Consider the following 18,222-nt stretch of genomic DNA (forward strand, 5'->3'; position numbering starts at 1 on the left):
GAATTATTTTTCTCGAATAAATTATCAAATATGGTTGTCAAAGCTTTTCCCTTTTCCAAACCAATGGATTAATTTGTAAGTGCCATCGCATGAAATTCAAATAAACGAACAAATGAAAATCGTCAATAAAAGTAAAAATGGCCTTGCGGCGAGCGTGTACAACCAAGTACAAATCGAATCATCAAATTGCTCGTAATAACGCGTATTGAAAGCGACCGCAAACGCGATTTGCATTACTAAATTAGCTGGTGCACGTAGAGAGGGAAATAATAAGGGTTTCGTTATGTTGTGCACTTTGACGAGTTTTTCAATGCATCCATAAAACAGTCGTTTGTCATTTTTAAGTGATTGATGGTGGAAAGCCTTTAGAGGTGAAATATCATCTCTTTTTCTCCGGCGTGCACGCGCAGTAAAACTGATTTAATACCAGTGAAAAAACGACCAAGAGAACAGTAAAAATTCAGCCAAAGGTCCTTTCGCTCGAAGAGAAGAAAAAAAAAAAAAAAAAAAGAAATGAGGACGAGTAGCCCAGAGGGGGTTGATCGTACCTTCGTAAAATAACGTTGTCACCGTGAAATCGGAGGAGCAGAGCGTCCGTGAAAGTACAAGCACATAATACCTGTAGCTGACGCGCGTTACCCGAGTATACACATTGCACATGTAATAAAATGGGATATAGAGCGAGTTCACAAACCTGTGCACACACCTACTTACGGCAGTACGAGTGGCACAGGAAAGTAAGGAAAATTAGATTGTAACCCCATGCAAATGGCATGCATTTTTTTCCAATATACCTGTACACGTATAGCTATAGGATTTCGAATTAGTTATTCTAAAGATACTAGGTAGTGAAAAAACGGAGTTGAAATCCGATTAGGTATAGTTTTTGAAAAACGCATTTATTAAATGTTGTTTTTTTACCCATGGGAAAATTAATTTACATTATAAGGCCGATGGCCACGGCGGAGTTTTTTTGAAAAATCTAACGGCTTAGCATCGGAAGAAAAAGTCATTGTTGTGCAAATCCAAAATCAACGAAATCCAAAGGCACTCCGATTTTTATATTCAATCCTCGATCCGACGCTACGCAGTAAATGAAGTCACAGCCCCTGAAACGCCCAGCATTAGGGATGGCCGTAATGGGTAAGTATAAGTATACCTACTTTCCGTCACGTATTACGCATCAGGGCTTGATGAGGGTAGCCGTGTACATATATCTACGGATGCTCGGACTGTTCAAGCACTCGGGGGATGGAAGCTGCGTATACGTGTACATCGGAGGGCGGGGACTCTTTACGTGACTTACACGCGAAGAGGGGGAAGGAGCGGTTCTGTTGCAAATACGTCTCTCGGGGTGGCGAGAGACAAAGAGCGCGGAGGAAACAACGCGACCGTCCCTCCAAGGCGATTTTTAAAAGGACGACCGGGTCCACGTCCTCCTCGACTTTTACGCCCCACCTATACTTTTTTATCCCCTATACACCCCCGACTTACGCTCAGCAGTAATTTCGGCGAGATGTACATCTCTGCTGGGGTGTTTTGATGCCTCGGTCCGTCTTGTTAAAGCCATTTTATACCTACACCCTCCGTAAGCTTTGACTTGGTTTATACGTACACACGACATCCCCCCTGTTTGCTCGCACCCATGTATATACATAATGGTAATATGAAGCACAAGAGCCATCGTGTATTGCGTCAGAAATTGAACGACCGAGCGGCTACGCGCGTAAGTATAAGTGAGCTGTTAGTAGAAATATGGTAAAACGCTTGGCCTACATAACATACGTGACATATTCGAGTGCACGTCTCTCGATACATCAATGATTTCGATTGGACATTCTTGGTATACCTTGGAATCGAAATATATATGCGCCTTGTACTGTTGATTTTTATAAAAACATCAAGTGATAAGGGGCTGCATTGTATACGATGTTCAGGACACGCACTTACCACACTGCCTGGTATCTGGATAATAAATAAAGCTGGATCCATTTGAGTTGCTCTCGTTGCCTTTGACATATGTATCGACAGCTGAATGGAGGAAAAAAGAAAAGAGGCTTACGGATTTTTTGAAACACCTCGAATGACGCGTTTTCTCGAATAAATTTTACGATGGGCTGAAACGTATTTTTCTGAATCACCGCGAGACGACACGTTGTTCCACTCAAATCGTCTTATTCCTGAAAGTATACCTTCATGTGAGTATACCCACGAGCTAACTCTCGTGACATAATTTTTCCCCGCACTTTTTCTTTTCCCGTCGCTTGAAAACGTAACCGGATGTGTTGTGGTAATCCAACGCGTGCGGTGCAGGGCGGATCGATGCGTCACAACGACGAGAAGCCTTTCGTCTTCGTAGAAACTTTTCCTCGCGCTAAATTGAGTCTCGCGGCGTTGGAAACAAATTCACGTTGCAAAATGTCCCTCCTCTGGCTTCCTCGTGATCAGCACACTCGGTTTTTTTTTTATTTCCTTCGATCCGTTTGGAAAATTTACCCTTTGAAGATCGGAGAGCTGGAATATTTTCTCTCCCATTCGAGCCGGAAACCATACTGTGAAAATTGGTGAATCTGCAGCGTCGTTGTCTGAAAAATTTGGATTTACAAGGATAGGGCACAGGTAATGGTGGCAATCACAAAATAGATACTCATGAGGATTTGCTTAAAAATACTTTAATTGTGCTCATGTTGTACTTAAATTTACATGCTTTTACAAGTAACACAACGAACAATGGTGTGTCGATAATTACACAACCATATCACTTGAAATTATAACATTTTTCAATAACGTGTCGTATCAAACGATTTTGAAAGTGTAAGACAAGCGTTGAAATTAATTTTATTTCCACATTTGACGAACATCCATGGGACCACGTTGATAAAAGAAACACAAATTTCTACCGTAGCGATGATTATTGTTAATTTTTTTTTTTTTTTTTTTATAATTTCGTTTTCGAGCTTACACTTAATCATAAACATGTATAAACTCTATCGGAACATTGCGAAACAAAAACAGACTCGCAGCCATTGTCGAGCAGAAAAATGCAGTTGTCGAATTACATTCAGCGAACCGGAGATTCGCACCTATACTCATCTGTCACTTTTTCTCGCAACTACGTCTAACTGGCTGAAAGTCTAACGGCTAGTAACTACATAATAATAATAATAGTAATAATAATAATAATAATAATAATAATAATAATAATAATAATAATAATCATATGTGCTCGAGAACGAAGGCTGCAATTTCGATCCCTCGGATCTGTCGTTAGCTGCCAATTAGGTTTTCCAAAACACGTACTTACTTTTATTTCTTTATTAATTTTTGCCATACGAATTGTGTATGTGCATATTACAGCGACAGATGCGAGTATATTATACGTCAAGCTCGTGCATACATTGCACCCGCAAGGGTGACATTAATTTTTCACTCGTAGTATTCGTACGTGCGTCAAAATTTAATTTTTTGTTTGTACCTTTGGTATGATAATTATTGACTATATTCGTTACAGGAACACAAATCAATTTTTGTACAGCAGGAAATTGAGTCCGACATGAGAAATGTACGGTTGTTGACATGAAAAATCCAATGAAACAAATGGGTAAAAGTCTCAAACGCGAACAGATTAAAACAGACACGTGTCTTGCATTCGAGTCAAAAAATTATTGGTTACTACCATATAATAACGCGGACTTCAACACAAGTACATCTATACGGTGTAAAAACTCTCAATGGCCATCACATTAGTGATGAAGAGGAACGCAAGACACACACGAAGTTGCACGTGCACGAATAGACATGTGGGAGAAATGTGTAAAACAATCATAGTGATTCGCACACCTGCATGACAAAACTACGGAGCACATGTCTCGACCGAACACAACGTAAAAGGAGTGCTATAGCGAAGGGCAGGAAACAACGAGGATATACTCAAAGTGACACGTATAGACTGAATCGTCTTGAAATCTCAAAATTTGAATTCAGAGGGGGGGAGGAAGAAGCAGCGCGTTGTCATTGTCCCTCGTTCGGCGTAGTTGCGGATGGGCGCTCTACTTGCCGAAGCAGGAGACGGCGTTGAAGGCGCACTGCCGCCAATAGTTGCGCTTGAGCTGGAGGTCCTCGATGCTGTTGGGCGGATTGCGGCGTTTCACGAGGAGCAGCCGCCTACCGAGCAAGTAGTTCACCAGGTCCCTTTCCAACGCCGTGGTCTCCTCGTCCCGCTCGTCCGCCAACTGCAACAGGAGCGAGTGGATCCTAATTACCCTTCATCCGACACTCCCTCTACCAACCCCCTCCCGAGCTAAAGAACCACGTACGCCTCCGCTCGCTCGAGGGGATTAACGGGCTCTCCACTGTCGGGGGCCGCGTAAGTATCTCGTCTTTCTCGTATTATCGGGCAACCTTTCATCGCTTGCCAGCTACTTTGTTTTACAATTTTCCCACCACTACGCGGGCCACACAATACGACTATTTTCTCATTTTTATTAATTCGTACGAGGTAACGGCAATTTCACCGATTGATCATTAAAATGATTTGTCCCCACCAACAACCCTCCCGTTGAGGGAACGCCGATCAATTGGTTGAGTTGATTGATACGTTGGTCGTTGTTACACAATATCTATATACCTTTCATCGGGTGTAGGTACACCGCAACGATGATCATGATTATGGCCGATTCTACTTTCAAGACATTTTTCCCGATCGCGTGAAATACATATATCGGTAACGAAAGTTTATTCATTGGCAGTTGTTTGAAAAGTTTTAATCGGATTGGATCAATGTAATTATTATCATCGACTCCTTTTTTGCTTGAATGATAAAAAAAAGGGGGTGTTCCATATGGAAAGTCGCGATAAACCAAACGAAAGCCAGCATTCACCGGTCGATGTCTTGAAAAATGATTATGCATTAGCGTTGATGAGAAAAAGCACAAAAGCGGAATGTTTGACGAAAACGGTAAGAGTGTAATATCACGAAAAACGACAGCACGAGGACAGAAGTATCATTGTATACACAACATGTAATAAGGCAAGAGGGCGATGGAGGGAGGGGGGAGAAGGAAGCTATACTGTTAACGCCAGATGCACGACATTAGAGCTCTCTCTCCCGGGTAAATTCGTTAAAAGTTAGGTACACCTCGGAGCGGTGCGTTATTTGCGCCAGGGGGAGGCAGTCCGGCGTGTAATAAAATCAGACGGGCCTCTCTCGCCAATCTCGGACGCGGCAATCGGAAGATCATCCGTATCTGCGTGTAGGAGGGGGAGTCCGCGACGGTATATACGTATACATTACAGGGTCGGCCGTCCGTGACGACGTTATCCTCCTCCCGCGAGACGACGGCTGGTCTGGAGGAGCTATATATACACACACACGTGCTTGGCCCAAAAGAATCACGAGCCATTATCTCACGCTGACGCCCATCCATTGCGTATGTGTGCGCGATCGCCCTTTCCGTAGGGGGTATAATCGAGAGATCACATCTCTCTTTTTTTTCCTAATGCCACCTCTAGGCAAGAAATTTCCGATTTCACGCGTGCTCATTTATAAATTTGCCCTTTTTTTTTCACCTCCTCGCTTTTATTTGTTTACTTTGAACGCGGAGCTTTTTCAACTTGGGGCTGATTACGTGCGGCGTTGCTGGTTTTAGTTGAATGAAATTCAGCGAGAATAAAATTACAGCATCTCCCGGTTGCTTTGCGACTGTTTGGTAATGTTGTTTCCGTACCCTCGGAAAGTTGCTGAATTACGCACGCACACGCGCACTCAAGAGTTTGGTACGTATGCAGGAAAAAGAGTACATTTAAAAAGGCACAGTCGTATCACGTGTGCACGAGTTGGCGAAACTTTGTCCAAGTTGTACCTCAGTATACGTGTTGAAGAAAGGATCTCGCGTCATATGCACGTTCAGTAGAACAAGCCTCTGTTGGGCAGACACGGGGCCAAAAGAGTTCGGCCGAGGGTCGAAGCATAGGGATCGCGATTGAACTTTCGAACAAGTAAATCAATCACCATGAGATGTGTATCGACCCGTTTAACTCGAATTTAATATTATTCCTCGGACTTTTGTTCGGATTGGAATCGCCCGTATACACGAGTTATATCTCCCGAAACGCGTGGACAGGGAAACTCTGTATAAATAAAGTTTCTTATCGCGTGTCATTGTTGAGTCGCCTCTGTCCTGGGGAGTTTAACTTTGAAAGGCAAAGGGGAGGAGGCAGCTAACTTACCCTTCATACGTGCTTTTGTTTGTAATGTTATTTTTATTACGATGGCTTTTATGTTTATCGTTAACTTGCCGTTACATCGTTCAAGTCGGAATCAAACCTCGATTTGAAAAATCGATTTTTTTGTCAAGATGGATTATAAATTGCAAAACGTTTCTACATTTATAATTTAATGTTATTTTCTGTAAAAATTTCCAACTAGCTTTGAACGAGTTGAAGCTGGACTATTAAAAACGCGTTTCAAGTCCTCGAGTTCTATTTAAACTAAATACGCCCATCGAGATGGGATATTCATGCGACGGGGACTCTTAATTTTCAATTTGTAATACTAGTTTTTTTTTTTATCAACAGAAAACGATCGACAATCAATTTGGTTTTTTTACATTTTACTTCATATTTTATCGTTCTTTCAAAAAATGGAAATTCAATCGATGTAAAAAATTGAAAACGGCTCTAAATGTAAAACGTTGAAGCGTCCAGGTCACGTTGCGTAAATTAAAAAGAAAGAAAGTTGAATTTTCAAAAATAAGGTATCGCATTTTTTTTTATTAAAAAGATGTACAGTATACGAAAAGTAAAAAAAAATTAAGGTTGTTTTATTTCGAACAGCTTGAAGCACGTAAAAGGTAAAGCCCACCTGAAATTAGCTCGGGAAAGTATGATTTCCAATACCTTTAGGGATTAAACTCATCCTTGCAAGGACAGGGGCTAATTAAGACCGTGATTTGTTTGCCGATATACAAGCTTCCGAAAGCTTTTATTAATAAACTGCTCGTGAGCTCGAGCTGAAGGCCCACGCACGTTAATTCCCGTTACGATTCCACAAGAGCTTCCTTTTTTTTTTAGAGGAAATTACAGGAGAACCGGTGGGTGTATATTTTTCCCGCTGCAGAAAAATTTCCGGATAAGTTTGGAATTTTTCATTTAAAAACTCAAAGGTAAGTGGCATTCGTTGGTAAAAAATGCACTCCCTTGTGATCGGGTATGATATTGAATACATGGATAAAGCGGTGCGCGCGAGTTTCCTTGAAATATATGTATAATTTTTCCATTTTGATACAACAAAGGGTTATGGAAAACAGGCCGCGTATATCTTGAATACTCGGCGTGTGCGTGCCGGTGCTGAAAAGCGGGAATGATACGTGGAAAATTTTTTACGAAGAAACGGGAATAATATTACCCGAAAAATTACATTATACTGAAAAAAAAAGTTACGCAACGCGTATATAGCTTTTCAATTCTCGTACAAATTCTCATCAAAGTCGATCAAAGACAATTTACATACCTACTAGGCAGTGAGAAATTGTTGTACATGATTCCTCATTACGAAACAACGTGAAAAAACTAATACAGGAGAAAAAAAATTAGTTCCCGGTAAACTTTTGAATAACAGAAATCACTCCGGCGATTAATTGCCCCGCAAAACTCTCTAGGGAAAAACTGGCAAACAATCGCGCGGCACAAAAACGTTGGCGGGAATTCATTACGGTTCCGGCTTTTCATTAAGGAACTCCATTTTTTTAGTAAAAAAAAAAAAAAAGGTGTTGCGCAATATTTCGTCCAATGAAATGATTAAAAGCGCGGTATAACGGTCCTTAATAAGATATTTACTTACAGCGAGACCGTTTATAATGGCCTGTTTATCCTCCGCTGGGAAAGCCTTTGTCCAGTCGACGATGACGACGAGCACCAGCGCCGTGCTGACGACGATTCTTAGGCTCATCATTTTTTATGGCTCCTGAAAACGAGTAAACACCTTTAATCCCGCGTGAGGAGCCTCGACTCGGCTGATCCCACCAATGGTTCTAACGAGGGGCTCAAACTGTCCCTCTTCACTGGCACGACGGAAATTTGATCTTTAATATTTACAGTCTCGCGTATAATGTGCAACATAATGTATCACCTCGAAGTATTACGTGGAAAAAAAAAATGATGTAAGCTCATAAGGTTACCAGATGCGTTTACGATTACGTACATTATTGGTAAAATCGTTACGAGCAAGTTTTGTCCGGTTATATTACGTATATAATATATATGCAAACACATTACGAGCCCCTGCTCGGTTATAGTTACTGGCACACGTATTAGTTGTTATCATTGTCGTTACTACAACAACAAAAAATTCAAGGCTTGGGTGTAACAATACCAAAGGTCTCGGGTATTGTTTGCGGGTACACCCGGGGTGACTTGCTCTTTTCTGCTGACGCAACGGAGGGTATTGTCGAGACTCGAAAGCCCCCCCTTTTCCGTATCGCTTTTTACCCACTTTCCTTTACAGAAGCCGAACAAACGTACCACCCCTCCCCCCTCCCCTACCCAAAGGTACGACTTAATCTAACTTTGAAAAATGTAAATTCAAGATTCACGAAAACCAAGACGCCGCGAATGGATAAGCCGAGATAAATGATGGCTTTGCCGGGGTCCCGTGTGTTTCCGCTCTTCGCCGAGACTGATCGAATTAAGGCTGCGGGTGGTAGTCGCAGTGCGGTGTGTACAGCAAAGGAAAAAAAAAAAAACGTGGGTTTTCCTCCGTTTTGTAGAATATAAAGCACCCGAGAGCGAGGAAACTGGGCAGATGATAACGTCCTTTGTCCACCTGCAAGCTTATACTATTTACAAATATCCTCGCAACTGCTTGAATGAGAAAGTGCCGGAATTGAAAATTTAAATCTTCCGCGTTACCGAGGGGTTTTGTTCGCTGGTGCCGGGCGAAATTGTAATTTGAATCGTGTGGGAAGACATCGAATCCTTGGGGTTATTGTTACGCCTTTTAAATTCCCCATCGAGTGACATGTAAAAAGACAGCATATTTTTTTAATAAAACCAAAATGCTTCATTAAGTGATCTTTATCAAAAAAAAAAAAAAAAAAAAAAAATTGCAACATGCAGTCGTGCAAAAAAAATACTGCCGTTATTATTCCAGTTTTGCAGTGTTATCAAGACACATGTAGAAAATACGACGTATACCGCGCTGCTATCTGCGCAATAGCCGCTTATGCATTTACTGCCACTGGGTTCCAGAATTACCTCAAATTTCGCTCTCTGCTAAATTTTTAAAATATTTTTAAATACTCGTAACTGTGAAATACACCGTTTTATCTATACGTAAAACACGATTTACCTCGTGGTTGCACTAGAAAAAGGGGAATATGTTGTTCAATGGTATGGATTTTTTATGTTATTCATTGGCGTGACTTGCTACTCTGGACGTGAGATTTTGTCAATCATGCCATTAAAGAATCATTTGGTTGAACGGCTTTCCTCCCGATTCATCGTTCGGTGCAGTGACGTTGATGAAAAAAAAAAAAAAAAAAAAAAAAAATGAATAATTTTACAACCCGATTTATTGACACTTGGTGATCAATATGAAAGCAAGTCAATAAATTTATGAAATTATTTTACACATTTCATCGCATCGACACCGGAACCTGTGATTTCTATACCGTAAAGTCCATGTAACACACAAGATTGATTGTAAACGCCTGTGTACGCGGTGCCTCTTCCTTCCTCGCACCCGAGGCAAAATATTTGTACTCCTCAACCGTGTTATGTTTTATTTAACGCGTCTCCCCTCACGTGCACGATTCCGGAATGGCTTTTTTCGACGTACGCCGCGTCCTAAATGCTCGACAAATACTCACCGGTGAGACCGAGGGAAGACTCCCCCCTTTGTTTTTCAAAGAAATTCTTTCCCTCATTCATCGTACTCTCGACAAAGTTATTTATATATTTACTCTTTTTAATTCATCGAAATTTCAATATCGCGATACTCCGTAACCATCAATCGGAATTCCCAAGGGTCACAAACGTACAACATGTGTGGACACACAATACCTGAATCGCTACACGTTCAAGGGCCACTTGTGCTAAATTATCTCGACGATGGCGCTCGTCGCGTCGATCGACCCCGAGTATTCCAAGGTGCCCATTATGTTAATATCATTATTGCTCGATGTTGCATTATAACTATAGTTGGATCTGTATACAGAAAAAAGCTACTCGGTTCGGTGATACGTTAATTTACAGCCCCCCGGGAAGCCGCAGCTATTGTCGTTTGACGCGTTGTACTGCGACACCATTAAAAATCAAGCCATAAAATTGGCAATTGCCCGATCAACCGCTGCAATGTTCGATAGCACGCATATGTTTTGGCTTTCGCTATGGCAAAGCTACCCCGCAGATGAAGAGAGATCCAGCCAGGGAGTCACGTAGGCGGCTCGGGTCGCTTTACGGGGGAAATAGAGCGCTGTAAAATTTTCATTGAAACAGATCCGAGTGGGCACACGCTATCCATCAAGTCTCAATCCTTTAACGCACCCCGGGCAGTATGCACGTCCGCCCTACATGGGGTGTGCGCGGGATGTGTCCCATAAAACTTTCGCGTGATTCGCATGAGCAAAACGCGGGACAGAGCGATGCGCGACTTTTACGGTCTCGGTGGAAAACAAGTGGTTTACGAGCCTCGAAGCGAGCACCGATCTTTTAAGCTCTCACGGGCGTCGTTTAAGGTTAAACGCGTCATCTCGCTTTTTTTTTTTTTTTTTTTTTTTTTTTTTTTTTCGGTTAACGGCCGAGCGAATTCAGTTTTCGGAGTTACACCTCGTCACCGGTACTAAGTGGATGCGTAATTGGTGTGTGCTTTCACGTGCCGCCAATCAAAACAATTACAATCAATCATGCGGCTAAGATACACCGCAGCGTCTGGGACACATACGAAATTCAAATTCGTAGGGAAAAACGTTTTGTCGGTGTAAGCGGGACGTTGATTGACGTGATTATCCTCGGGGAAGGAGCAGCGACAACGATAAATAACGAAATCCAAAAAGTTAGGCGAGCACATGCCGGAAAAGATAATCGCGCTGATCCATCACTTTTTGGCCGGTCGACTCGATTGGGGCAAAAAAAGTGAGCCGTCGGCTTTTTGTTTTGTTCCATAGGGAGGAGAGGACCAAAAATAGAGAATACAAATGGAAACGATGAAAATCGGTATGAACGCGGTTGAAGCGTTTCATTGCCGATTGCGAATTTTTTTTTCTTTCAAGCTTCGCTGAGTTATTGTATCTAAAGGGACTACTTTTCTGCTAAAAAAATTTTTTATTACAATACATACATTCCACTTTTAGCAAAAAATTTTGTAAGGGAATTTTTTTTTTTTTTTTTTTCACGCAAAGCTGTCATTTATATGTAATTAAGATTCAAAATTGGATGATGATCAAAATTCAAATTAAGGTACCATGATACGTCAGTGCCCACCGTTGTGAATTTATTCAAACGATGGGAATAAGAAAAAAAAACAACAGCGACAAGATGGAAAGGTGACACCAATCAACGAACGGGCGCTTGAAATCGGTAAGAAAAAAGGCTTGTAGGACTTACTTGAAAAAATCGGCAGGTGTCCGGTGCGCGGGTGAAAATCGGCGTGAAAGATCCTCGGCAGAGGAGGAGGAGGAGCAAGTGCAAGCCGTTGGTATATCCGGAAGGGGAGAGCCGGTCGAGTGTCTCGGCGCCAGTGTGACTGAGCTCGCAAGCACGCGGGCACTTTATATCCAACCGGTGCTGGCAGGGAGCGGCGTCGGCGACGGTAGTGGTGGCGCCCGCGCTGTAGCGGACGACGACGCTCGCCCTCGAGGGCAAATCGCTGTGTGATCGCAGAAGAAGGACGGGACGGAAGGAAGCTGCGAACGCGCCGCGGGCCAACAGCTAACTCGACTCTCCTTCACAATAAATTCAATTCCAATTTAACTTCACCCCCCCCCTTCCCCCTCACCCTATGTATATCTTATTTTTTTATTTACACATGGTATCGTTACCCCCCACCTTGGATATACTTTCCGTTTGATCTCATTTATGTAACGCCATGCACTGAATTATTAAGGTAGCTTCCATGCGCCCTTTCATCATACGTTATAGTCACACACGATTGACGCAAACCCGCACAGGCAGTGATTTATATATGTGACCGAAATGCTCTCAGCTCGATTCATCTAATTGTTGTATTGTATTTGTAATTGACGTGCGTTGCCATTTACCTCGACAATTTGTTTCATTATTGATGCTGGTACTTCTAATGCACAACAAAAGTTGCGTCCCTTCTCATTGACATTGAGAATCATCGAATTGCGATCGACTATTGTATAAAGGGTCGCTTTGACGAAATAATGGCACCAGGCCAGTACGCGAAGGAGTGCCAAACCGTTTAAACTTTCGCGCGACAATTTCTCAGGTATATAATTTTGGCGAAAGGTACGCGCGACGAAACAAAAGTTACTCGGAGTTGGGGCGCCCAAAGTTTACGATAAGTCGTACGAGTTGAAAATTATCGCGGCACACGCTACACTGTACACAGTTAAGTGCGGCGCGCGTGGAAATCAGGGGGACACGCTCGCCGCCTCGGAAATCGAATGATTAATGCGTGTGCGCCTCTGCACGCCGTCACTGCCTAATGACGCCCGACAGACCTCTGATTGCCGAGTGTGTACTCGATCGAGGATCGGGAGTCTATTGGGCGCGCTCGATCTCGTTACCGCCGGAAGATTCGTTCGTTATTGCTCCTCGTTGCCCCATAACGGTGCACCCACCCACCTGATGTTTGAGCGTCAATCGGATTTCATATATCAGGCGCCCAAAGACGAATGGAGCTATGCCTCTTTCTCCGTTCGTGAAATTAAAAAAAAAAAAAAAAAGTTAAACTTTATCATCGCTTCACGGGGGCGAGAGAGAGAGAGAGAGACATTCGCGCCTGAGTTATGAAAGTACGGGGGTATACGTATGATGTACCTACTCGCGAGATGACGATGATATTTCATGAAAAATTTAATCAACTCGAAATGGGTCAGAGTATAGGTAAAACATGCTGCGACTCACGTCCATGTAGCGGATTGTCCACGTGTGTGGCGGTGGTGTAACGAGACGATAAGTATCGAATTTTGAGTTGTTAAATCGGGCGTAGTCCTAGATATTCTCGTGCAGCTGCGACGGTCAGCATCTCCTCGAGATCTCCACGGGTATTATTGCCTGCCCAGCGCCAATCAATAATTCATTACGCGTGATCTCCTCCTCCTGTATCGCCCTATTTCTCCTCAAACGCACGGTCCACCACGTGTGCGCGCACAATATATTTATTGTACCGCGTGCGCGTGATGTGTACCTGTATTATACGCGACATGTATGGCAGATTTATTGGCGAGAGAGCCCTTATTTGCTATAGCGAGCCGTGTCCGAAGTGGCTCCGAGCGGCTCTTGCGAATACATCCATGCGTCGAGGAATACTACTCGGGCATGATTGCGATGTAATTTTTTCATTGCTCGATACTTTTGGCGGTGAACATTATCAGATGCAGACTTTTTACTTGCAATATTCTGCCTTTTTTACAAAGAGAAGGGGATCAGCGAAGGCTCGATCGACATCGCTCGTAGATGCAATTTTGAAATAATTGTCGCTCTTGGACTTTAGCAAGCGAGCAAAGTCGATGTGGATTAAGTACTTAGCTCCTCGACGTTTAAATTTTGTTTTCGTACCTGCAATTTACGTATGTGTATTATATACTTGGCAAAAGAGCAAGATAACACATGGAGCACCTTTATTACGACTTTGTTTCGTGTAATCTTATGGAGGTGCTTTTCAATAAAGTAGACGTTATACGTGTACAATCAGAAATTAATAATGTATGATAATTAAGGACAATATAATGTAAATACAGCGCGAGCCGTACAAATACAAGAATTTATGGAAATTTAGTGTTGAATGTGTGCGCGGCATTCACGATTCATCGCTCTTAAGATTTTAGCAAATGTGCTTTATGCTGTACGAAATTGAAAATTCTTGTTTGTTTGTTTAATTTTTCCAAACTAAAAACTCTTAAAACTTTAAAGTATGATACTTACTTTACTCCCATGAAAACTAGGGATTGGAATTCGTTATTAATTAAAAAAAATTTACATGTCAATCGTAAACGGCATTAAATAACTTTTTCTATCTTGGGCGTTTTTCAAACTTTTCACGTGTGCTGCGCCCTTGGTACAAGAAAAGTAGCCTTCGCCACTGGTGTGCATCTGTCAAGTGCTATCACAAAGGTCCTTTGGACATTACTTCGCAAGAGAAATAATAACATTAATTACAATAATAAGTCAACTATTTTCTACAAGTTTGAGCAACTTTCCACGAAATAGTGCAATTGTATTCAAAATGTGTGTATTGGTCGACGTAATCTATAAAACATTAATAATTTGTTCACATGCACAAGTAAATTATTTATCATTGATATTTAGGTGTTTCAGCTCGAATTGTCGAGAGATTGATTATTTTTTAATAAAAATGTCAAGAAATCGTGATATCATTTACAAAGAGCTTATTGTAATTTGGTATCTTTTCGAATTTTCTTAAAAAAACATCCAAAATTAAATTTTTCCGATCGCCATCACGTGTGGACTTAATTTTTTTGTTTTGTTCATTTTCCCACTTTGACGAAACCCTGAGCGCAGCAACGTTAATTAGCGGTAATTACATCCCGACTTCGTCCTTCGCCGTCACCAAACACCCTCCAAGCTACAATTACGCGATGGGTAGTGTTTTTCCCGGGGCCATTAATCGCAGCGAAATTCCGACGAAAAATCCGTTAGCGCGTTTTACCACCGTAATCCGCGACCGAATCGAGCGGTTGTCCGAAAAATCCATTCAAATCCCAAGTTCCGCTTCCATCTGTCAATTAACGGCCGAACTGCCGTTTCTCCGAGCTCATTAGAGCTTCGCGGCCTCTTCCAACCCTCCCGACCGTCCGGGATCAGCTGGGGGCGCTCGCACAGTAAAAACGCGTCGATGGGGTGGTGCTCTGCTCCTCCATCGGTATTACCTTTTCCCACTGCAGAGTCGTTCCCGCATCGACTGGCCCGACTAACCGAAGCCACTTACCCTTCGCGCTAACGTTATTTCCTTTTTGACTGTAAACGCTTGCTCGCGTCATCCGTGTTCATATATATATGCTTGCTCGGTGTGTGCCCATCTCTCGTTTTTTTCTGTAACAAGGATATCCGTACGAATAAGCTAGTTGGTATACAATAATAGGAGTAAAATGGCACTCGTTGCCCCAACGAGATACATGTAATTGCCTTTTTCGTTTGCAATGCAAATACGTCATGCTGTATATTTTCATTTAAATTCAGAGCAGGAAATAAATGTCAACCAATGGGTCGCTCTTTACCATTACAACAAATCTCTTACAACGTGGGATGCACGAGCGATGCAAGTAATTCAAGAAGTATCGATCCAAGAGGAATCACATGAAATCGCGTGGGTTCGGTATATATACCTGTACTTGTAGCGAAAGCAATGAAAATAATAATGATGATGACAATAACAACATTTATAATGTGTGTACGTAATATAAAAACGGAGGGGCAAGAAGTTGTGCAAGCAACCTTTGAGCTCTTTATTTCCGTGCGGCTCGCCGGCTACATCGTACCCCACCCCAAGTACAGGGCTGGATCCAATTTATTTCTCGGGATATATATATAGAGCAAACGGCAAGACCAGCGGCTTGCGACCGGTTGTGCGTGACCAGCGGGTGGCTGAGTGCCCGGAGTGTATAAACCTCGGCCCCGCGGGCTACCGGCGGCTATAACCGGGCACCGGCTCTGATTGATTTCCAGTGTCGCGAGACGTTCGTCAAATCGAGTTTTGCCGTTCCGGCTGTTATGCCGCGCTCACCCCCCCCTCCGTGGCTGGGAAAAGCGGGAGGCCGGCGAGTCGAGAAATTAAATGAGATTAAATTACGCTTTTTTCCACCCCCCCCCCTCCCTTCTTTTTTCTCTCCCTCTAGCCTCGGATGGAAAATTCGTCCGGCGGACAATGCGTCGCTTGGCTTTAAAACATCGCACGAGCAGGGCAAACGCAAAATAATCATTGTGTCGCTGGGAGGCATCCGTCTCGGTAATGTGTGGCGCGTTTTCCCATTTGTCATCGCATCGGAGGGAAAAATGATCAAAGTGCCATCGTGACGGGCATCAGAGGGAAAGATTTCTTGTTTGCTCGGAAGAGGGGGTGAAACTTTCGACGCGCGGTGTTGCATATACGAGTGATAAAAACGAATATGCTCTGCATCTGCTGCGCTGCTGACGTCTCCAAACTATGCCTTGGCTGCGTAAAATGATAATACAATTGTAATACGTGTTCGCAATGTATTCCTTGAAAAATTCCGGAACAATCATTCTCGAGGTTTTTGGGACGTGAGGAAATTTGTGACCCTTTTTTTGCAAAAGAGTGCCTCTGCATGAGCTGATTCAATAGCCAATCCAAACGAACTTGATTCGATTAAAAACGTAGTTTCTACTCGTGACCCAAAAAAATCCGCGTGGACTGTTTTTGAAATCATTGCAAAAGTTGCAGTTGCTCCCAATCCCTAGATCTCGAATGTGGCCTTTTTTTGATACTTTTTTAGTCATAATATAATTTTTCGCTCGTATGAATATTTGATTCGTTTTTACTATATTTTATGGCTATTTACTTTGTCAGCCGTTCATTTTCGAAACGCATGGCAGATAGCTCAAATTCTAAAGCAACAATCAGCTATTGTTCAGTTGCCTCCCTAAAAGTGCTCGGAATGAAAAAATAACCAACACATAATCAGAGGGTATAGGTATTATATTCTTACGTGAATCTGGTTGATTACAACCAAAGAGATTAATTTCACCAGAGATGAAAAAATGCCAGTAGCGCTTTTACTACTGAAATGCGAGACTAAAAGATATTTTTTGACTATGAATTTTGTAGAAGAAAAAAAAAAAAAAAAAAAAAATTAACTACTGTTGCACAATATTTTCAACTAAAGATTTTTTTCCCAGAGTTGTCGATGTACTTCCGATGCTTCGTCTCGATGACGTCATTATAGCTAGTACACTAAGGCAACAAGTAAACTTGATTGTTTTGAGAGACCTCGACATCGATGTCTTATCACGTGAAATCAAAGATTCATCGATATATCATCATCATCATCATTGTGTTATAGTGCACTTTACCATTGAAACATATTTAATTTTCAATTGTTTCTCTATTTTTTTTATTTATTTTTTTTATTTTTCCTAAAGCATCGCGTTGATGATCAGCGAAACAGCACTGATTAGCAATGAATGTCCGCTGATTGGCACAGTTAAAATTTCCTCTCTCGAAGTACGCGTGGAAATTAAAGTGTGAGTCAGCGGACAATGTTGATTTCGTTGATTTTTTTTTTCTAGAGTTCATCGCACTAGCCAAACAAAACAAATTTAAAGGCACGAAATTCGGCAAATCATCGATTATTACCCGTAAATATTTGTGACTCGTGCGCTTCACCAACAAAATTGGAGCTAAATATGATTACCACATGTCACAAGTTTACAAATATATACACGTGGTAGGTAGGCTTGGCATGTTTCGTATGGCAAGTAGTGACAGCGGCAAAGTGCCGCACAACTACGTCACGCGCTACTTTGTCAGGCGCGTGATGCATACCCCTCGACCTGTAATTGCTTTCGCTACGTGTTTGTTCGTTCGTTCGTTCGTTCCTCTTTTTTTTTCAAGGTAACATTTCCCAAGTTTTTGTCCCCGAAGGAAAACGCTGTAGATAAAAAAAAAAAAAAAAAAAAAATGGAGATAACTTTGTAATCCATGCGGATGAATTTTCTTTTTTCTTTTCACGCCAGACGGTATCTAATAATAAAATCATCATCGCACAATTCACGATTACTGAACCCGCCCAGAGTTAGGGGGGAGGGGGGAAGTAGCTCGAATGAATGGGAGGCGTCAAAGGACTTTGCGCTCCTCTTCCCCGAAGCGCTCAATATTATTCCAACGAGGAGGCGAATGAATAATGTACCTCTGGCGATTTCACGCAGCACCGGCCAGAGCGATGGAAAAAAAAAAAAAAAGTGTCGCAGGGGGTGGGCAGCCATTACGCAATCGACTACTCGGAAAAGCGTCCGGTGTATAAATATGGTTAAAATGTATTCGCTCACACGTGTCGTATA

General features: G+C 42.3%; 1 protein-coding gene across 1 annotated transcript; it reads right to left on the reverse strand.

The window, feature by feature from the left end:
• Window positions 1-3,195: 3,195 nt before the first annotated feature.
• Window positions 3,196-11,722, reverse strand: LOC106644049 (prohormone-1). Its single transcript, XM_014359398.2, has 3 exons — window positions 11,602-11,722; window positions 7,841-7,963; window positions 3,196-4,232 (listed from the first exon to the last, which is right to left on the reverse strand). Exons 2-3 carry the CDS (start codon window positions 7,949-7,951, stop codon window positions 4,050-4,052), a joined length of 294 nt encoding a protein of 97 aa, XP_014214884.1. The 5' UTR covers window positions 7,952-7,963; window positions 11,602-11,722; the 3' UTR covers window positions 3,196-4,049.
• Between the last annotated feature and the right edge of the window lie 6,500 nt (window positions 11,723-18,222).

The sequence above is a fragment of the Copidosoma floridanum genome, unplaced genomic scaffold, assembly GCF_036245765.1.
Source record: "Copidosoma floridanum isolate Cflo_tuat_1 unplaced genomic scaffold, Cflo_Japanese_pri ptg000030l, whole genome shotgun sequence".
Taxonomy (NCBI): domain Eukaryota; kingdom Metazoa; phylum Arthropoda; class Insecta; order Hymenoptera; family Encyrtidae; genus Copidosoma; species Copidosoma floridanum.